A 21,202-nucleotide genomic window follows, 5' to 3' on the forward strand; every position below is an offset into this window, starting at 1 on the left:
CACTAAGGTAAGGACGAAGACTTATCCAATTATCATTTTTGGTCGCAAGCTAGCCACGTTAAGTTATACAAATATAACTGTGGGTATAAAGGAGTGGTTGTCCTCGTGAACATTCTCAACTGGTTGAAAATAGGACGATAAATTTAAAACACTTACGGACATATTTAAAACTTTCGTCATTTCGTGACCAACCACCATGTTACTCCATTAATAAGTCTAAAAAATAAGTGGAATAAATACCTAATACAGTGCTCCCTGAGTATATATTAATGAGCGCTGTCATAACTGAGTGCATGCAAGACAAGCATTTCATTCTTTCAGTGAGGGGATAGTGATTACCTGTTTAAGAAATAGCTACATGAATGTTAAATGAACGTTAAAAGTCAGTTCTTAGCAAACGAGTGGTGGTGGTCTATCTCTGATGATGTGGTGAGGGATGAGGCTTGTACTTAGTGGCAGGTCATTATGTCACTGCCAAATCTTGCTGGCTACATCAGAAGCGGTAGCCTTTTTAACCAAACCTTGTATCACCTGGTTCAGTGCGTAACAAGTGTGTGATGTTACTTTATAGCATGACATACGACACAGTCAAGGTAGCTTTCCAGGCATTTATTACAAAAGCATATGAGGCACAATAAGACACTCTACAGCCTCCGAGCCATCCTGCCCTTTCTCCTTCCTCAGCTGCTGTATTCTCATATAACTTCACTGTTTCTGGATTCGGCTTCGTAGTCACACGTGTATTCCTTGGTCCTTTGACGCATTAGACATGTCCTTCCATCAATTGCAGATAAATCTTGAAAGTCCGTCCAGAAGAACCCATCTCGGCACCACGGTTTTGCGTCGTCTTGTTTTGTAAAATTGTCCTTTAACCCCCTCCCTTTCTCCCTCGCTCCACTGGAACCTCTCTGGGTTCACCGCCGATGTTCCGGCAGGTCGAACCACTTCCAGGTCATGGGGGGTGGCCCCGTTTGCCCCCCGCCCTCCCCCCCAGTCTTCGGCGGATCCTGGGGTGAGTCCTCCTTGCGTCCGGCGCATCGGGCCAGCGCTCTCTCCGTAAGGGTAATCCAGAGGTGGACGCTGGGTGATTCCCAGGAGTCCCAGCGGGTGTGGCGGCTCTGGTCTGTCTCAGGAGCACAAGGCAAGGACGAGTTCAGCGTTTGGGCAGGGAAACGGCCGGCAGCCACTCGCTCAGGCTGCGTCTCTCTGCGCAGAACAGGTGCAGCTCCTCCAGAGCCGGCTGCCACGAGCCTTCAGCGGGGCTCTGCTGCTAAACAAGACAAAACACACTTTAGAAACACTGACGATAACACGTAAAAGCACCGTTTGCACTCACCGAGCACTTTATTAGTGATTTTTTAGACTTCTGCTGCTGTAGCCTATCCACTTAGAGTTATGATGCGTTGTGTGTTCAGAGATGCTCTTCTGCATACCGCTGTTGTAATGTGTGGTTAGTTGCATTACTGTCACCTTCCTGTCAGCTTTGAGCAGTCTGGCCATTCTCCTCTGACCTCTGTCATTAAGAAGGCATTTCTGTCTGCAGAACTGCTGCTCACTGTATTTTTTTTGTTGTTTTTTTGCACGATTCTTTGCAAACTCTAGAGACGAGTGTGTGTGAAAATCCCAGGAGATCGGCAGTTTCTGAGATATTCAAACCACCCTGTCTGCCACCAACAATCAATTCACAGTCAAAGCCACTTAGATCACATTTCTTCCCCATTCTGATGGTTGATGTGAACGTTAACTGAAGCTCCTGACTCATATCTACATGATTGTATGCATTGCACTGCTGCCACACAAATTGGCTGATTAGATAATCACATAATCGCATGAATATGTAGGTGTAATGAAGTAATAAAGTAAAAATGAACTGCTTTGGATTCAAATACTTTTCTATGCTTTACCGACCTTGTCTGGTGTAATGAACCTGTAATTGGGACCTGTAAAGTATTCTCAGAAAGTGCAAACCCCACCTTCTGGTCCTCTTGGTACGCTCAATTGCACCAGGCAAGATAAATCACAGCACAGAATAGTATTTGAATCCAAAACAATTACGTATTTGAGGCCTGATTAAGTACACTTTGACATATCTTCTAAGCAGTCATTTCAGGACGATTTTACTCGGCGTGATGTATACCGTGATAAGAACGCAGTGGGCATCCTCGAGTTCCACGGACTTGTCGCCCACAATGTTAGAGAGCCGCTGCATGTCGTTCACTCTGACGATGCTGATGTCGTTGTCGAAGCAGAACGCCTGGATCAGGGTGAAGTGGATCTGCAGGGCGATGTCCCACTCAAACTCCTCGTCGGTCGCCAGCACGCAGAAAGCCACACTGTCAGGGTCTCTGAGGGGGAATAACAGCGTCTTAGTGACTTTGCGAAGCGAAGAGCGGAGACCAGCAGTGACATAAACGCTCTGCACCTCCTGTTTCTGATCCAGAAGAATCCAATAAGATATATTATGCCATCAACAGCACCCTGGGGCAGACGGTCTTACCCGAATGGTAATCTCCCGCCTGCATGTTTGCTAATCGTTTCAAAAGAGAGCAGCTTTGTATACCAAAAAGGCAGCTCTGCATCCCAGCTGATGTGGATACTGTGCTTGTCAGTCATGCAGGAAAGCAGGGTTCCAGGCTCACCTGTTCCTTTTTTTCTATTTGTTTTACTCACTTAAAAAAAAAATTATACAACAACAAATTACATTTCAACTCGGTCCAGGGGGGTTTGGGGAAAGACACGCTAAAACTGAAATGGGTCCACTGGAGCAACTCCCAGGTTATCCCAGGCAGCTTCTCTTCGGTAGAATCATCAAGCAGAACACGGCCGTCTGCCCTCAGGGTGCTGTTGAGGGCAAAAAAGCTGCACCGAGAGCAGACACCAGAAAGATGCTCACCCATTCATTACTTTCGCAGACTCGTATACTCCAACTGTCAGACAGTCGTGGTTCCTTGCTGAGACCAGCAGGTCTTGCAGTGTGTGTCCAGTGCAAGGCATTCTGTAAAAAAAAAAGGAAGACAAATTATATTCATACATCATAACTTTATCCAAAGTCCTAGATACCACAGCAAGTCCCACATCTATTTAACTGGCACCAGATGTACCTTTTTCTGGCTTAAATTGTGTTTTCTTGGCCAAGAATTTCCGCAGAAGCGCTAGTTGTCCAGGCTCAGGTGATGTGCAGTATTGGACTGTCTGTTCTGTTGAGGGCAAGGAGACCGCTTATTTATACAGAAACTGCGTTTTTTACTGTATTTATAGCCAGACGTTGGATTTATCAGTAGTGGGCAGCTTCCTCTCCGTTTACTTCTCTGTGATTGGCTCTGGTCAGAGGAGTTATGCAAATATGAGCAGGGAGTCTGAGGCTCGTGTTTTGCCCTTGTTGGGCGGGATTACGTGCTCCTTTCGTGGTTGTTACGGAACAAATCTGTTCTTGGCTTTCAATTTATTTTACAAAGACGACAGAGAAGTTTGTTTGCAAATTAGCAAACTTACTTACTTAATCTTGGTCAGCATTTATAAAAAGCGGCATTGCTTGACTTGAAATTTGGCAACTTAAAATAACTATGTAGAAAGTATACAATTAAATCGGTTCACTGTCTCTATTTATTGTTCTAATGTTAGTGGTGTAACATTTTTATATTTATTTACCACGCCGAATTTTGTGTTGTTTCGTTATACGGGTTTATATGTGGGCCTATAGTAACTACGTGTTCTGCAGAATAACTAGGACAACAGCATGGGTTAAGTTTTGCATAAATGGTTTGGCCCGCCAGTTGCCAAATTCTAACGTGTCGCACTGACCTGGAACACTGCGGTGATCATTTTGCTGGTGGCGTCTAATAGAGTAGCTGTTTTCTGCCCGCCTTCTCGCCGACGCAGTCTTCAATTAATCAAGTTTGTCTGTCCTACTTACTAAATATCGCTTTTTCTCGGATATTTGGCCAGCTTGTCTCATCTTTGTCCTTTCTTTGGGGAAATGTATTTCTGGATACATGTGTGAAGAACCATGTCCAGAGGAAACTGTGTTACCTCGACCAATGCACTTAAATTAGGCTGTTGTTTAAATTAATTGTCGGACCTAAAACGGTTTGTTGAAAACCGTTTACTTTTGAATACACGTTTCTGTCCCAGCTGTCTTCTATGGTTGCCTTTAACGCGAGAAGCTGAAAAGGTAAACATTTTAAAACGTACATTTAGCCTACCTGCACTTTAATACTCATACAGACCAGTCTCACAACGAATCGTACATGCAAACGAACATCCCCATTTACACCTTTTACATTAGTATTGCATGTTATAGCCCTTTGAAATTTGTTCCGCATTTTTTTATATTACATTACATTACATTAACGGTATATTGTATTGTAATATAATGGAACTGCCTCACAGCAAGGAGGTCCTGGGTTCGAATCCCCGTCGGCCGGGGCCTCTCTGTGCGGAGTTTGCATGTTCTCCCCGTGTCTGCGTGGGTTTCCTCCGGGTACTCCGGTTTCCTCCCACAGTCCAAAGACATGCATGTTAGGCTGATTGGAGAGTCTAAATTGGCCGTAGGTATGAGTGTGTGAGTGAATGGTGTGTGTGCCCTGTGATGGACTGGCGACCTGTCCAGGGTGTATTCCTGCCTTTCGCCCGATGTATGCTGGGATGGGCTCCAGCCCCCCTGCGACCCTGTTCAGGATAAGCGGGTTCAGATAATGGATGGATGGATGGATGGAATATAATGGAACTGCTAGTCGGTACACACAGCAAATGCAAATCGAGCATAGGCCTACTGTCATGGTTACAAGATGTGTCACCGATTAGGCTACCTCTTTAAATAATCAATTCCTCCGTCATATAAATAATATCTTGATATTTATGATGTGACCAGGGGAGGGATTCCCACGCAGATAGTGAGATTATGGATAAATTATGAGAGTCAATAGGATCTCTAGACCTATATTGTAATATACAGCAAAACCATGTTTGTGAAAAATAAAATAAAAACATTTGCTTGAATGCATCTGTTAACAGCTAGTGTTAAAAGTTCATCTTTCTCGCCCTTGCAATAATGTACGGTGCTTCTGATCTAAATCGTTTCTCTCCTTCTACCTTTGATCTGCAGATTGCACCGCCACCTGCTGCTTATTGGAATATTTTACAGGCTAACTGCGCGATTCTGGATAATTGTTGTTTGTTTTTCTAGCCTATAATTAAATGTGCGAAACCCTCCACTGTTTTTCGGAATACCCCCAAAATGATGTTGGGTAAAATAATTAAACTTTAGGACGTTAATTGTCATAATTTAAAGTCTTTATGTTGCTTTAAAAGGGCATGTTGTATACTTTTGCATTTGAGACGATGTTAGCATCCCCGAATGAATGAGGCTTGACACAAATATAAAGATAACATGTTTATTCGGTAACATGAGTATTATATACGTATAGACTAAAAGATGAGACACGTTTTTTATTTGCTGAGTTTCCTAAATCAGCTCAAAGACGCCGGGGATATGGGACACTTGTCCGCATAAGTCAGTGGACTTGAAACTGGCGCATGCTTCTCCCCAGCCGTGCTAATGCTTCATGACAGTCTTGTCAAAACAGAAGAACGGTGTGTCACGTCTCCTTGAGAGAGAAAAGCTCATCGGCTCAGTGTGTCCTCGGCAAGGCGTACATGCCTCCTAAAACGACATTCTTCAGCGCAACATTTCCCCTCGGAGCGCCAGAGAAAAGTTCGTCTCCTTCGCGCCAAACCGCATCCGCACAAAGGATGGGTCATCCTGGCACAAGCCGACCACCGGGTGACTGCAGGGGAATCCTCGCTGCTGCCACCGCGCTTCCTGGGACGAGATCCTCGATCAGGAACATCCAGGGATGTCTGGAGTTTCTTCCGTCCATGTTTCGTAGGACGTATACTCCTTCAGGCGTACAGAATCTCAGTAGAGAGAGTCATGGTTCAGCGCCCGGGGAGAGTGATCTCCGGCACCCACTCGTTCAGACTGCGACTTTCCTCACAGAACAGGAGCAGTTTCTCCAGAGCAGGGTCCTGCCACGAACCTTCTACAGGATTCTGCTGCAAAACAAGAAATAAATAACATGAGTGACATTGTAAAACATGAAGAAGCACAATTGATGTATTACGCGGTCATTTCAGGACGATTTTACTCTGGCACAATGCATACCGTGATAAGAACGCAGTGCGCATCCTCGAGTTCCACGGACTTGTCGCCCACAATGTTAGAGAGCCGCTGCATGTCGTTCACTCTGGCGATGCTGATGTCGTTATCGAAGCAGAACGCCTGGATCAGGGTGAAGTGGATCTGCAGGGCGATGTCGCACTCAAACTCCTCATCGGTCGCCAGCACGCAGAAAGCCACGCTGTCAGGGTCTCTGTAAAATAAGACATTGTTTAGTTTCTCACATTTGTCACCTTTGAGGTTCAGATTGGTAAAAATGTAAGACTCTGATAGCCTATAGGCTATTGGCCCTATACACAAATGCCTACTTACGCGTTCATTATTTTTGCAGATTCGTAGACGCCGGTGACAAGACGGTCTTCTGCATGGGCGGTCCAGAGAGCCCTCTTTAAAACTTTGCCTGCGTTCTGCATCGTGTTAAGTTGCCTAGTGTTGTTTCAAGCGAATACGAATGTCGGTACTTTTTCTTGAAAATCCTCAGTCCAGCTCAAGCAGGATCGGCCTATTTGTAGCCTGCAGCCGGCAGTCTCCACTGTGATTGGTCAGGGGAACACAATACGCGAGGCAGCTCATAACAGACGCGTGTCCGAGTAAAACTTCAGAAGAAATTACAACAATGGCGATGAAAACTATTTGCACCCAGACTGTCTAGGCTGTCTCGTGATTTATTTATCACTGGTCCAGCATTGCACCCGCAGGCCAGTAGGCTACATTACAATGTAGCATGTAGGCCTAGCTGCTATATACAATGGGTTATAGTCGTTTCATTCTTTAATTAAACATGGATAGCGTGGGTTTGTGTAATTTAGTGTATTTTTTCATTTACAATAAGTTAATAGCATAAAAGTGCATTTTCCAAAATGAGTTCATAATTCCGGAGTGCGTGGTGAAAGAGACACGCGCTGCTGCTTTGCATGTGTAAGACAGAGCTAGACAATGGCCCAACTTCGTGCGCGTGGCATCTGGAAATCCTTATTGCCCCTAAACACCCCCCCCCCTTTCTGCAGAGTCCATCTGCCGGAGTGGGGGCTGGTCGGGGTCAGTGGTGGTTGCTGCTGCGTCTGGATCCTATTTGCACCTGCATATAGCCGATATAAGTATATAATTAGAAATAATATAGCCGTATCATATCATTACAGCCATAACGTATACACATGTTCTATTCCATTTTAATTCTAGAAACGATTGCTATTTAGTATAGGCTACATATACAGCTAGCCTTGGCCTATGGTATAATATGAAATGAATAGGCTGATGGTATTGCAAATATATGCATTATATAGCATTTTTAATGTTTATTGTGCATTGCAAGAAGTATTTGTCTTTTTGCTATTAAACCTTTAAAAGGACGGCGTCTTAAACCGTGAAACTGAAGAAAATTACATTATATTTCAAAGAAAAAAATAATGAAACGCTCCAGCATTCCCCGACGGAGCGATCCTTGTGCGGCTTTACATTGCGAGACAGGCCACGTTCTGCTACGCCGCACGCGCTCATTTACATGTGTAAGGAGGAGAATGGGCATTCTGCGACATGTACGCGCGCGGATGGTCCTGCTCTGTGTTTAACCCGGGGAGGGTCTCCAGATGTCACTGACACGCATCAGTATTAATTTGTAAGCGCCGGTTGAAGGCAGTCTGTAGGCCTAAATAGTGTAGATTTGATAGCTAATCTAAATTTTGTGTTAAAGAAAGTACAACAGAGTGCACTGCAGTTGGACTCAAATAAGCTGTACCTAATTAAGAGTTTAATTGAAACTGAAAACTTTACTGTGTAATCGCGAGAAAAGGGCAATTTGGCCGCGATCTGAAACTGATCTTTGCTAAGAAATAATCGTTTACTATAGAATGTGGATAATTTTGATGGTGATAATGACGCGGCATTTCGCACGTGAGTTTAATTTCACTTATGCCACTGCTGCTAGATAATCACAGTGCATTGAAGACGCTTATAGGATAGAATTTCAAATACATCTCAGAGATGGATGTCCGCTTTATTTATTTATTTATTTATTTATTTATATGCTTATTTATTTATGTGTGTATATGTATGTGTATGTTTGTTTATTTATTTATGTATGTACTTGCTGACAGGTGTGCATTTCTGACGCACGTTCCTCACAGTGCATTTCAGTCTGATATCATCTCAAAGGGCACGCGCTGGTGCGGACAATGCGCTAATAGCGGGGCCATCTGCAGGACGTTTTTTTCTCTTTTTATTTTTTGTTTTGTTGAGGTGGGGGGCGGGGGTCGGGTCAGCACTTCTGGGAGGGGAGGGGAAATCGGTAAATTTCCCCTCATCTTTTCAGTGGTGACACATATAAGATGTGGCTTTTCCATTTCGGCGGAAACCAATCGTTATCTCACTCCTCAAATTCATAATTTCTGCTCAAATGCCAGACCCACACTCTGCCTTGCGCCATGCGATGCGTATCACCGCTGTCCTTCAGCCTTATGACCGCATATTGAGTTTGCGCAGCCTATTGATAATTATGCACGTTAATTACTGCAGAGCTGTAAAACCAAAACTGCGATCTCTAGCGCTTTAGTTCATCTGCCATTGGTAAGCCATGCAAATGTAGCTTATCATGCCTGTAGTTTATGGATAAGGGCCACCCTTGTGTGTGTGTGTGTGTGTTGGGGGGCAGGCGGCACACGCTGCTCATCTGCATCTCTATAGAGGGGGTAATAATGGCGCACACACGCACACACACAACAATGGGACTATCAGCCCACTTCAGCGCAGAGGGTCACGGCTGCACCTGCCTCTCTGGAGCTGGGCGGGGCTAAGGGACATACACTTTCCATCTTAAGTATTCAAAAAATGATTGTGAAACTTTATTTTACTATTTATTTTACTGTGTCCACTCGTGCTAAGTGTTTCAATCTGAAGTTCACTCTTTCTCGTCCATAACATTTGTTGTAACTGGAAAGTAGACTACAGGTGAATATTTCTAAAGCTTTTATTTATTTATTTTAATCTCCGGTTAAAGGTTTATGCCCCAAAGGAGATCTGACACCAGGTTGCCCTCATCAATCTGCCACGAGCCAGTGCAGCAATAAAAATTAGCATACCAATACACCACCCCGGCGTCCAATGGGGTAATAGGTCATTCACGGAGAGGGGGAACCCAACGTATAAAAGCTCTCCTCCGACCTAAAGAATCACAGACTTTCGGAATACCAATCGGCTGAACTACTCTGAACTACCGCGAACTAATCTCTCAGCATCATGACTCTGGAAGAGGTTCTTATTCAGGATAACAACATGGCAAGAGCTCCGTGCGCTGGAAAGATCTTGGAAGACGTTTTGGTCTCGGCTAAAACGAATGAGTGCCTCACCATTGGAGTGTACGAATCAGCAAAAGTTATGAATGTGTAAGTATGAGCTTTGATGTCAATTTCATGAATACTGACATGAAAGTGTATGTGTGATTCCCTGCTAAAAAGTTTCCGTGCAAGGTATTTATCTCGTTTTGCTTCTCATATTACAGAGACCCTGACAGCGTGGCTTTCTGCGTGCTGGCGACCGACGAGGAGTTTGAGTGCGACATCGCCCTGCAGATCCACTTCACCCTGATCCAGGCGTTCTGCTTCGACAACGACATCAGCATCGTCAGAGTGAGCGACATGCAGCGACTCTCTAACATTGTGGGCGACAAGTCCGTGGAACTCGAGGATGCCCACTGCGTTCTTATCACGGTATGCATTGCGCCAGAGTAAAATCGTCCTGAAATGACCGCGTAATACATTAATTGTGCTTCTTCATGTTTTACAATGTCGCTCATGTTATTTATTTCTTGTTTTGCAGCAGAATCCTGCGGAAGGTTCGTGGCAGGACCCTGCTCTGGAGAAACTGCACCTGTTCTGTGAGGAAAGTCGCAGTCTGAACGAGTGGGTGCCGGAGATCACTCTCCCCGAGCGCTGAACCATGACTCTACAGCTCTCGACTGAGATTCTGTACGCCTGAAGGAGTATACGTCCTACGAAACAAGGACGGAAGAAACTCCAGACATCCCTGGATGTTCCTGATCGAGGATCTCGTCCCAGGAAGCGCGGTGGCAGCAGCGAGGATTCCCCTGCAGTCACCCGGTGGTCGGCTTGTGCCAGGATGACCCATCCTTTGTGCGGATGCGGTTTGGTGCGCCACAAGAGCGAAGGCACGAACTTTTCTCTGGAGTTCCGAGAGGAAATGTTGCGCTGGAGAATGACGTTTTAGGAGGCATGTACGCCTTGAAGACAGAGGGGCTTTCATTTGTTTATTTTTGTCAACGAAACCTTTCTTTTTAGAAGTCAAACACCTGTTGATTCACTGTTTTGGATCAAATCTGCTTCCAGTAGTTTCAATTTAACGATGCTTCATGAAAACAATAAACATGCAAACATTACATAATGGCTGTGCAGATTGTTTATTAAGAAATCAGATGAGCCTATGAATATTGTTTTGTTTAGTGTTTTTTTTTAACCTGACACCAGGAGAAAAATATGTTGCAGTGAAAATAATTTCAAAAATATATTTAATGGAATTTTCATTGAATGTCCCTTATCTCAAGAGCTCTGGGTAGCCAAAATTGAATGTCCTTTGAGGTCGCAGGGTCTAATTTGCCGTTGGCTAAATTCAGAATATAGTTACACTGGTGGTTTCTAAATGCCACCAATCGTTTAAGGAAATTATCGTGTTTGTTTACATGGATCATGCAGTGTTGCAGTTACTACACTTTTCTTGGGAGGGGTAGATATTCCAATGCGGTACGTATTTGCATAAAAGGGAGCAATGAGTTCGCTGCCCGGAGCTGTAGAACCCGCGGATCTGCATGTGTATAGTGCGGGGAACAATAGCAGCGCTGCGCCTGGTGACACGAGGGGTCACCCACAGAAGCGCTATTGTGCGGCGGCAGATGTCCTCTACTAACGCCGCTCCATCTGCCAGCGAGGGGAGCGGGGATGGTCGGCGGGGGGCGGGGGTCAGGTTCTATTGTCAGAGTGCCCATTCAGCTGCTGCATTGTTTACCGCAGGCGCTACCGCGTAAGCTCCCCGCGTGCAGGCTGCTAAACTCTCCGCCAAGAACTCAATGGGATCAAGTTACAGAGTTTCTACGAAACAATTTCAATTGCGTGTTGGGGGAGAACGAGACCAACCCAGACCCCAGCAGGATGCTATTCATAACATTAATAACATAATCGCATAACATACTCGAATCAAATATTCGAAAATAGCCCCTAAATCTAAAAATGTAAAAATCACGCATGAATAAGCATGAATCAACTATCTTAGTTGAAAATGACTCTTCCTAGATGCCTAATATATTTGCATGCAGTCCGTCTTATTCATCATGAATAAGTTGTTAATTATTAATTGGCCTTAAAATGTTCAGGAACTTGCTGCTGTGTACAAAAGGTCCATACTACAAAAGCTCACCACTGGCCATGCAATGTCTCACTTCCTTTCACAGTGAGATAAACATATTTTCGCAAATTGCAGACCTCATCAATGTAATTATTCAGAATTTATAAAATAAGTTATAAAATATTATAGGCCGTAATGATATGAGCATGCAAGTAAACATTCAATAGGCGATAGGACATTCAATGTCCTATCTTGACTGTTTTTTAAAATGTCATAATCACACAGTAATGTGTGCCTGTGTGTGCTTGTGTGTATTTTCCTTAACGAGACCGAGGTTACAGGGTCAAATGTAGCAATCGAATGTGAAACAGCAGAAGGCATTTAACCTAAATTACCTTTATTCATATTCTTTGGATAATGATGCGCCATATTTCACTCATTTTCCATTTATTTAACCCCCGAGACCCACTGTGAGCCGGCACCCTCTTATACACGTGCCCTGAATGTACACATGAAATACAACTTGTTTTCGCCGTATGCATCATATCCATCATTCACAGAAGTCCAGGATAATGATTTGGAGTGGAGAAATATGCACACTACCCGAGTAATTTTTGTACGAAAGAACTTTTAATGTCACCTTCTCGGCACATTACCGCGCTAATCCCCTCTGTCCCATTATGTAACAGACAATAGGAAAGAGCCGTACTCCGAGACCAGCGCTTTGGGTTATCTCTGAAAACAAGTTTCATAAAAAAAAAAGCAAAAAAAAAAGCAATTCATTAAAAATACAATGTATAAACTTCAGTTCCAATGAAGACGTTGTTTATAAAATGCTTATTTTTGTGTCAGCTTCTAGTTCAGAACTTCAGAGTCACAATGTTGGGTGCCATATTTCAAGGTTAACCAGCTGAAGTGACCCATCCTTGCCACTAGGGGTAGCTAGAGCGCTGAAGTTTATTTTCGCAGATTTGTTTTTTTATTTCTGGCTGCTGCGCAATCCTTGCGCAACTGAAACATGTCAGCAGATTTGCTTTTTTGGACATAGCTGGCTCCTGGATACAGCTAACCTGACCCACAGGCTAAGAAATATACAATCACTGAGCACTTTATTAGGAACACCTGTATGTCTACATATTCATGCGATTATCTAATCAGCCAATCGTGTGGCAGCAGTGCAATGTATACAATCATGTAGATATGGGTCAGGAGCTTCAGTTAATGTTCACATCAACCATCAGAAATGTGATCTAAATGAAGTTGACCATGGAATGATTGGTGACAGACAGGGTGGTTTGAGTATCTCACGGTTTTCACTCACAACAGTCTCTAGAGTTTACTCAGAATGGAGTTAAAAAAACGAAAAACACATCCAGTGAGCAGCAGTTCTGTGGGCAGAAACGCCTTGCTAATGAGAGAGGTCAGAGGAGAAGGGCCAGACTGGTCAATGCTGACAGGAAGGTGACAGTAACGCAAATAACCCCACATTACAACAGTGGTATGCAGAAGAGCATCTCTGAACACACAATGTGTCAAACCTTTAAGTGGGTAGGCAAAAGCAGACTTGATCGTTAACTTGTGCATAACAATGTCTGCATAACGATGTGTGCATAACGATGTCTGGTTATGTCTAAATCTAAACACAGCCTTAATGCTGAATGGTGTATTGGACACAAAGGTCAAGTTGTATTAAACCAATTTCCAGATAGGACATTATCCCACAACAAACATATTCTTACCTGCCCCACGCCTAATCTTCTTATGAAATGTAGCCCGCCTATTTTTTATTTTATTTATCCCTCAGTTATTGCATGTTTGTGTGTGAATCCTCCTGCCCACCACCCAAACACAAAGACATACAAAAGAAAATAAGTGAAATTATTTTTTCCAACTTCTTTCCCCCCTTCTCCCTTGTTCTTTCTCTCTGCCCTTTCCTCCTCCCTCCCCAAACCCTTACCAACCACCCCTGTGGGGACAACACCACTAATATTTTCAATATGTATTCATTTGTTTTTCTTTATTATGCCTTCTGTTCATGTTTTGAAGAATAATTCACTAGTAGTTGGTGATGCCATAAATAAACACTTAAATTGGGATACAACTAATTCATTAATTACGGTTCTTTTAACAGAACTGGTCAGATGTTTCCCTTTCCATGGCAGCTGAATTTTCTAGATTTTACCAAGTTTATTATTAAAATTGATTATTGAAATTTCATTCATATTCTCTGGAATGTGGTTACCAAGATCAAGTACATTAACCGATCCATCTGAATTGCATGGGAGTGTGAATTGTGTATAATTTGGCTTTAGCCCAAAGAAGTTTAAAAAGTCATTAAGGCATGCATCTTGCATTTCTAAACCTCTAATATTATTATTTGATTGTAATTTTATCGCGAGTAATTGCCATAATAAATAAATATGGTGATGAAGGGCAGCCATGTTTTACCCCCCCCCGTGGAAGTGCAATGGACTTTGAAATATTTGTAACTTTAGACGCTATTATACATAACCTTAACCCAATTCATTAAAGAATCCCCAAAATAAAACATTTCGAAACATTTGTAAATTAAATCTCATCTTATTTTATCAAAGGTGTTCTCAAAATCTGCTGTAATATTCAAACCTGGTTTCTTTACTTTATCATACTGTTCTAGGATTTAAAGTAATTTTCCATTATTCACAATATTTCGGCCTTGCATAAAACCTGACTGGTCATGGTGTATAATACCAGACAAGACATTTTTCATACGTAATGCTACGCATTTAGCTAATATTTTAGCATCGAAACACTGAAGATTTATTTTTATGCCATCAAATATATTTTGTGGCATAACAAATTGAATTGTAAATACTTTAAATTCAGCCAAGTCAACACGCTTAACTACTCTGAAACATTTTTTACAAGTTGGACTGTAAAATAATTACCTTTCATTGGGAAATTTATTTTCGTCAATACATCTGGGACTGAAAATCAGATAACCCTTTGATAGACAATGGTATTTCTCTCGAATGTATCCAATTGCCATCTGGACATAACATAACACAGTAGGGTATAAATGAATCTGGACATACCTTCATACAGTAGGGTATAAATGATGCGTAGCCTGCAGACCGCTTGAGAAGCACCGCCCCCTCACATGACGCTTACGTCTAATGGGAGGGGCTATATAAAGCACCAACCTTACCTGTTTAGGGCCTTGCTCATTTTGCACGCTCTGCCATGCTATGCTGCCTGCTAGCTGTTGCCGCCTCTGCCCTGATGCAATCATACAAAGCTGCCCTGCTGCCTGGTTAATTCTGCAGGCTAACGCCTGGCTCTTTCTGCTGCACTGCCTGTTTTGGAATGCTGCCTTTGCCCATATTGCATGCTATTGCCACTTTCGCAAGCAGCTTTTGCCCAAATTCTCCTGCTATTCCTAATTGATGCCTTCAAAATCTTAGTGCTCCCATCACCACCCTCTCTGCTTCTCAAGATCCCTGTGAGGGGGGAGGCTTTGTAGCCACTTGCTGTTTCAGCAGGCTTCACAACAGGGAGTGATGAAAGGCAAACAGCTTCAGCTGAAGCCAAAGTGTGCATTCACATTAAACCTCAATAAATACTGCTTAACTCATTGCTGTCTGATTGAACTAAAATATGAGCAGAACTGAGTTGATAGGTATGGTACAGGTGAGTGTTTAGGTGATGGTACAGAGTTGAGAGGTGTGGTACAGGTGTTTAGGTGATGGTACGGAGTTGAGAGGTGTGGTACAGGTACAGGTGAGTGTTTAGGTGATGGTACAGAGTTGAGAGGTGTGGTACAGGTGTCTGTAGGCGCAGATCCAGTCCTGGCGAGGGTTGGTGACGGGGAGCAGGATAGTGGGCGGGGCCTCGAGGTCTCGCCGCTTGTGGGCATGGTGTAGCAGGATGCGGTACACCCCGGTAAGGTTGCTCTGCTGGCTGGGTTGCCGGTTGTTGCGGATGTGCTGGGCGGTGATGCCCAGGTCCTCCAGGGCGGCCTGAACCTCCAGCTCCACCTCGTCCAGCTCGCCTGGCTGTGCCAGGAACTGCGGGTTGAGGCGGAAGGGCCTGATTGGCCGGGGCGAGGTGACGGACAGGAGCCACTCGCATCCGCTCATCTGGTCGGGGGTGGGGCGGTGGGCGGGGTTCGGGCGCAGGATGGCACGGATGAGCCGCTGGCAGGGGGCGGGGACACCAGGGGGGACGGCGTAGGCACCTCCCAGGATGCACTGCTTCAGCAGGGGCACGGTGTGGGCACGGAAGGGCATGGCGGCGGTGGTGATGAAGAACAGGAGCACGCCCAGAGCCCACACGTCCACCGGCCGCCCCTCGTACCCCTGCTCCTGGAACAGTTCCGGTGCGGCGTAGGGGGCGGAGCCACAGAACGTGCTGAGGGTCTGGTCCCGCCCACACACCGCGCTGAAGCCGAAATCGCCCACCTTTACACAGCCTCCACATGTGTAGAACACATTCTCCGCCTTCAGGTCCCGGTGGATGATGTCTTTCTCATGCTGGGAATCAGAGGTCAGTTAAGTCAAAAACACACAGCCAGGACCTCATCACCACTTTCAAACATGTCTGTCTATCTCTACACTGTGAACAATTATCATTTTCTTCCCCCAGAGGTTTAGGTTTTCCTTTCTGTCCAGGTTTGCATTTAAAGGTGTGGCTGTTTCTGAAAAGAAACAGTTACATTTTGCACTATGTCTTAGTCTACGTGCAGTTATAATCCTACAACAGCCAGTTATAGCCCTAAGATGGCCAGTTATAACCTCATCTGAGCAGTTATAACCCTATCACAGCCCAGTTATAACCCTGTTATAGCCAGTCACAACCCTACCATAGCCAGTTTTAACCCTATCATAGCCAAGTTATAACCCTGGTATAGCCAGTTATAACCCTATCATTGGCAGTTCTAACCTGGTCGTAGCCAGTTATAACCCTACAATAGCCGGGTATAACTCTATATCACAGCCCAGTTATGACCCCGTTATGGTCAGTTATAATGCTCTGTTATAACCCCTGCGTGATGCTGACCATGTGGTTGACGGCAGAGAGGATCTGCCTGAAGACGATCTTGCTGTTGGAGTCGGACAGTTTGCCGGCGGTGCTGATTTTGGTGAAGAGATCGCCCCCCGAGGCGTACTCCATGACCAGGTGGAGGCGGGATGGTGTCTCCAGCACCTCATACAGGCGAATGACATTGGGGTGGTGCAGCCGCTCCATGCTGTCGACCTCCTGGGACAGGAGCCGCAGCGTGTGCTGGTCCAGACGGGTCTTATCCAGCACCTTTATGGCCACTTTATCTGAACGCAATGGAGAGGACCTTCATTTATAACTCACGTTTCAGATGCACAGCATTTTGTGGTTTCTGAAGAGGACAACTGCTGGTTTCTGAAGAGGACATATTTCTTAGTCTGTGTGCATTTATATCCCTGTCACAACTTATTACAACCGCTTGATGATGCTCTGCCTGTATAGCATTATTTATCACCATGTCACACCTGCTAAAGCCCTTTCAGTGAGATATAGGAGAATGTAGCGTAGCAGACTTAAAACAATGACCACGACTTGCACGCTGTCGGTCTTTCCAATCGCTTATAGTTACGTCCTTGCCTCCTACGATGGGTGGAGCTAGGAGGAGAGGAAGGACACGAGGAAGGGGGAATCGAGAAAACCTGCATTACGAGAACTGGAGGAACCCACATCGATTACAGCAGGGCTCCGGATTGCGACTATATGGGTCGATTTGTGACTATTTTTCTTGCCGGTGCAAGTAGTTATTTTTTTGATCACACTGATGGGACTAAATGATTTGCTCTTTCATCGTTCGTTGTGACGTGGGGGGGGGGGGGGGGGGGGGCAAACGACCCTCACTTTTCGGTTCCTCAATTAATTACAGTTCATCAGTTCGAGACTGGATAATGCAAAAACTTCACTTCCACGTGCGCTGTACTACGTACCGTAAATGATGTATCATATTCATCAATGATGTCTCAAATTATTGTTGCGTTCATATTTATATCATCCAAAAAACTGTGACGTAGTAAAACCACAAAACGGTGATGCCGGCAGTTTAGATGATATCAGCCTCTTATTCGCAAAGCAGGGCAATAAAACAGCAGGCGCCCTCATGCCACATTAACGGCTTACAACCCTCACCTAGCCACAGATTCAGACAATAAAAGGCATATTCTAACAATCCTTGATACCATTTCTCTACATCAAAAAACAACATTTTCCAATATAAGAACAAAAATATACAGTACTGTGCAGAAGTCTTAGGCACCTGTATAACATTCTGTACAAATAAGATTCTTTCAAAAATAATTCAATGAAAGGTCCTAAATAAACATACATTACATTTTAGTAATTTGGCAGAATTGTTAAATCAATATTTTTTGTGACCACCCTTCGGCATTAAAACTGCATCACTTCTCTGAGATAGCTGTCCTGCAGTTCTATAAGACAATCTGCAGGGAGGTTGTTCCAAGCATGTTGGAGAACTTGCCACAGTTCTTCTGTAGACTTTGGTTGGGTCCTTGCTTCTGATCTCAGACAGCCTTGATCAAGTTTATATGTAAAAAGTAATCAATTTCTTACAGTAATATGTTACTTAAAAAAATTAAATAAAAAAAGTTTTGGAAAAAGAATATTTGGAAATCTCAAATGTGTTCTTTTATATTGACACACACAAAAAAAGAAACATATATATATAATAAAGTCTAGGGTGCCTAAGACTGTATAATTCAGAAGTTGCATGGCTTAACACGTCGTTTTTTTTCTTAGCTCACTATTATTCCACGTCGAGCTGACATATCTCCAGTTTGGTACAAATACAAGTTTGTTTGGATTATTTGATAGAGACATTTTTATGGAAGCAAATATCCCACCTCGTTAAGAGGCTTCGACTCTATTCAGCCATTTTTGAGAAAATATTTTTTTCCGGGACTACACCTAAGCAATGCATTTACTTCTACTTGTTGTGTAAATGCATTGCTAGGTCATTCCAGTACCAAAGTAATTTACATAGCAATGCATTTATTCTAGTATGGGGTTGCAACACACTTGTAGTACGGGGTTGCAACAAACAGTTTAGGAATACCCTTCAAATACGCTTTCTGATAAAATACTTCAGCAAAGGATGTGCTCACGTTTTCTTGCTCAAAGGAAAGTTTGGGAGCCTCCTAACTTCTATTTCCAGCTCCTAGAAGGAACATGTAACGGGTTGGAATGTCCGTCCTTTAAGATGGCGGAGCTGGATCGATCTCCAGGTCAGTGGAGCGAGGAGAAGAGGTGGACAGATGAAGCCATTGGATTACTGGACCGAGCCCTGTGGCTGGTACCTGCAGTGAGGGCGTGGAGGCCCAGTTTGACTCTGGAGAAGCTCCCCCGGCCGATCTCTCCCCGGACCTTGTACAGGCCGAGCCGGCGGCCCACGGCGACCTCGCGGAGCATGGTCTCCTCGCACAGCGCCAGGTTGAGCTGCTGCAGGGGGGTCAGGGGGCGGGGCGGCCCCCCCGCGGCCGGCCGGGGGGCTGAGCCCATCTGGCATTTCTTGCTGGTGGTGCCCCCCAGAGCAGACCCCCTGTTCACACACACCGCTGTCATTCTGTACTCACATACACGCGCACACACACACACACACACACACACACACAGATATAAACCCACACACACACAGATATATACACACATGCACACATACTCACATATACACACACACACACAAACACATACATACACACACACAGATATATACACACACGCACGCACACATACACAGATATATACACACACAGATATAAACCCACACACGTGCACACACACACACACAGATATATACACACATACGCACACACCCACACAGATATATACACACACATGCACACACCCACACAGATATATACACACACATGCACACATACACACAGATATATACACACATGCGCACAGACACATACACACACACAAACAGCACAATCAAACAGAGATCAACATGGAATGTTTAGATTCTAAGCTAGTCTAAGGTTCGAGTTACACATCAATATCAGTGTCTGTAGCCTATTAGCCTAAACTGTTGACCATTGGGGGGCTGGGGGGGCATTGACAAATTCAATAAACCACATTGTGTATTGTGTGAAACAAATTCATTTTCATTTTGTCATTTAATGCTCACGTTTTCTGCCAATTTCATGAACTGAATATATAAAGTTCAGGAAGTAAAAATGTCTGTACAGCATGAATTATCTGAAAGTAGCAATTTGGTTCAGATAGAGCCCTTGTAACCAACGTCTTTCTGAAACAGCACACAGAGTTGTCTCAGCATACGAAGAACTGATTCCCACATTCAGCATTCCGTTCAATGTTTGCCTTTCTTTATCTACTGAAAGGGCCTTGCAATTCACAGACAACAGCGGATACAGTCCTACATTGTTACTTTATTTAGTTATTGTTCACCACTATTGCTTCCTGACGTGCTTTCCTCATTGGCTAAGCCAGCTGTAGAGGGAGCTCTCCAAGGTCAGGCACTGAGAGCGGATGTCCGCGCCCCTCTTATCCATGTGCTCTGCTGGAGCGAGTCTCACCTGCACAGGTAGGGTCCTCCTGCTTCAGGAACAGCTCCTGAAGGTCACTCCACTGACTCCACTCATCCTGGAGCTCCCTTAACCCTTTCAGGTGCGAGGTCACAGGTACGCCATTAGAATGCTCTTAACTCAACTCGCAACTGAACATTCTAATCACAATCACTACTGGTATTCGAAAGCAATGGAGTTCTAGAACGCTGACAAAGAATAACAATAACAAAAAAAAAAAAAACACCTACAATTCAAAGGGCTAAAGAGCCAATCCGAGCCCGGGGCCTTGTTTCTGAATCTGCAAGTCTTCCTCACGCTCTTTGACTTGTATGGCCGTCGTCCTGCGAGCAGAGCTCCAGAATCAGCCCTCTAGCTCCGTCTCTCTCTCTCCGCATTCAAAATGGAACCCCTGGCCAAGCCCCAGCCTCCTCGTTTGCGGTGTGGCGTGGGGTTGAAAGACGCTCTCCCTCTCTTGCTCTCTCTCTGTGAAGGGAGCTGGGATTAAGGAGGCATTATGTAATCTTGAATGGGAGGCAGGATTAAGGGTGATGTTCTGCTCTCTAATCCCCTTAACACAGCACAGGGGAGCCCAGGCGCTGGGCTGCAGGGGCCTGAGAGGGCGATGCAGGGACACAGGCTCTCTTTCTGGGGTTTACTGATGCAGTGGGAAGGGGGGGTGGGGGGCGCCTGGTGGTTTCATTATCCTGTGTTTCCATGGTATCAGAGTGACGTAATCATCCCCAAATACGGGTTTGAGGGCAGTGCTGATTGGGATGGTTGGTTTGAGGGCAGTGATGATTAGATGGGTCAGTTTGAGGGCAGTGCTGATTAGATGGGTCAGTTTGACCACAGTGCCGATTGGATGGGTCGGTTTGAGGGCAGTGCCGATTGGCTGGGTCGGATTGAGCACAGTGTTGATTGGCTGGGCCACTTCGGTGCTGTAGTTCAGAGAGGTCAGGGGAGGGGCTTTGCTGCGGCAGTTGGGTGTTTCTCTCACAGGGGAACTGCACTTGACCACACAGACACCACGTGACACCGTATCTCGTTAACACTGTCTGCGCTGCATGTGGCTCCTAAAGACAGAGACAGGACCAGTCCA

General features: G+C 44.7%; 4 protein-coding genes across 5 annotated transcripts; 1 reads left to right on the forward strand and 3 right to left on the reverse strand.

Moving 5' to 3' along the window:
• Positions 1 to 1,153: 1,153 nt before the first annotated feature.
• LOC133142396 (growth arrest and DNA damage-inducible protein GADD45 gamma-like) lies at positions 1,154 to 3,225 on the reverse strand. The gene is made up of 4 exons (XM_061263586.1): positions 3,102 to 3,225; positions 2,894 to 2,995; positions 2,138 to 2,345; positions 1,154 to 1,264 (listed from the first exon to the last, which is right to left on the reverse strand). Exons 2-4 carry the CDS (start codon positions 2,992 to 2,994, stop codon positions 1,154 to 1,156), a joined length of 420 nt encoding a protein of 139 aa, XP_061119570.1. The 5' UTR covers position 2,995; positions 3,102 to 3,225.
• Positions 3,226 to 5,488: 2,263 nt separating this feature from the next.
• On the reverse strand, positions 5,489 to 6,594 carry LOC133142392 (growth arrest and DNA damage-inducible protein GADD45 gamma-like). Its single transcript, XM_061263581.1, has 3 exons — positions 6,491 to 6,594; positions 6,164 to 6,371; positions 5,489 to 6,051 (listed from the first exon to the last, which is right to left on the reverse strand). The coding sequence occupies exons 1-3, from the start codon at positions 6,589 to 6,591 to the stop codon at positions 5,938 to 5,940; spliced, it is 423 nt and encodes a 140-aa protein (XP_061119565.1). The 5' UTR covers positions 6,592 to 6,594; the 3' UTR covers positions 5,489 to 5,937.
• A 2,670-nt stretch (positions 6,595 to 9,264) lies between these two features.
• Positions 9,265 to 10,547, forward strand: LOC133142240 (growth arrest and DNA damage-inducible protein GADD45 gamma-like). Of its 2 annotated transcripts, none has more exons than XM_061263336.1 (3): positions 9,265 to 9,555; positions 9,672 to 9,879; positions 9,989 to 10,547. In XM_061263336.1, the coding sequence occupies exons 1-3, from the start codon at positions 9,410 to 9,412 to the stop codon at positions 10,103 to 10,105; spliced, it is 471 nt and encodes a 156-aa protein (XP_061119320.1). In that variant the 5' UTR covers positions 9,265 to 9,409; the 3' UTR covers positions 10,106 to 10,547. The 2 variants fall into 2 exon arrangements, with proteins under 2 accessions (XP_061119320.1, XP_061119321.1); XM_061263337.1 differs by having other exon boundaries at positions 9,992 to 10,547.
• Positions 10,548 to 14,520: 3,973 nt separating this feature from the next.
• Positions 14,521 to 21,196, reverse strand: LOC133141416 (serine/threonine-protein kinase NIM1-like). The gene is made up of 5 exons (XM_061261950.1): positions 20,352 to 21,196; positions 20,113 to 20,196; positions 18,871 to 19,136; positions 16,562 to 16,830; positions 14,521 to 16,035 (listed from the first exon to the last, which is right to left on the reverse strand). The coding sequence occupies exons 3-5, from the start codon at positions 19,133 to 19,135 to the stop codon at positions 15,292 to 15,294; spliced, it is 1,278 nt and encodes a 425-aa protein (XP_061117934.1). The 5' UTR covers position 19,136; positions 20,113 to 20,196; positions 20,352 to 21,196; the 3' UTR covers positions 14,521 to 15,291.
• Between the last annotated feature and the right edge of the window lie 6 nt (positions 21,197 to 21,202).

The sequence above is a fragment of the Conger conger genome, chromosome 12 (assembly GCF_963514075.1).
Source record: "Conger conger chromosome 12, fConCon1.1, whole genome shotgun sequence".
Lineage (NCBI taxonomy): Eukaryota > Metazoa > Chordata > Actinopteri > Anguilliformes > Congridae > Conger > Conger conger.

Excerpts from the sequence above, each read along its gene's own strand:
- LOC133142240 (XM_061263336.1), top strand. The coding sequence starts at position 9,410 with ATGACTCTGGAAGAGGTTCTTATTCAGGATAACAACATGGCAAGAGCT. Across the intron at positions 9,556-9,671 it reads TCAGCAAAAGTTATGAATGT|AGACCCTGACAGCGTGGCTT; the intron begins GTAAGTATGAGC and ends CTCATATTACAG. Across the intron at positions 9,880-9,988 it reads CCCACTGCGTTCTTATCACG|CAGAATCCTGCGGAAGGTTC; the intron begins GTATGCATTGCG and ends CTTGTTTTGCAG.
- LOC133141416 (XM_061261950.1), bottom strand. The coding sequence starts at position 19,135 with ATGACAGCGGTGTGTGTGAACAGGGGGTCTGCTCTGGGGGGCACCACC. Across the intron at positions 16,831-18,870 it reads CCTCCACGCCCTCACTGCAG|ATAAAGTGGCCATAAAGGTG; the intron begins GTACCAGCCACA and ends CATTGCGTTCAG. Across the intron at positions 16,036-16,561 it reads TCTCTGCCGTCAACCACATG|CATGAGAAAGACATCATCCA; the intron begins GTCAGCATCACG and ends TCTGATTCCCAG.
- LOC133142392 (XM_061263581.1), bottom strand. The coding sequence starts at position 6,591 with ATGCAGAACGCAGGCAAAGTTTTAAAGAGGGCTCTCTGGACCGCCCAT. Across the intron at positions 6,372-6,490 it reads TCTGCAAAAATAATGAACGC|AGACCCTGACAGCGTGGCTT; the intron begins GTAAGTAGGCAT and ends CTTATTTTACAG. Across the intron at positions 6,052-6,163 it reads CGCACTGCGTTCTTATCACG|AATCCTGTAGAAGGTTCGTG; the intron begins GTATGCATTGTG and ends GTTTTGCAGCAG.
- LOC133142396 (XM_061263586.1), bottom strand. The coding sequence starts at position 2,994 with ATGCCTTGCACTGGACACACACTGCAAGACCTGCTGGTCTCAGCAAGG. Across the intron at positions 2,346-2,893 it reads TCTGCGAAAGTAATGAATGG|AGACCCTGACAGTGTGGCTT; the intron begins GTGAGCATCTTT and ends ATTCCCCCTCAG. Across the intron at positions 1,265-2,137 it reads CCCACTGCGTTCTTATCACG|AGCCCCGCTGAAGGCTCGTG; the intron begins GTATACATCACG and ends GTTTAGCAGCAG.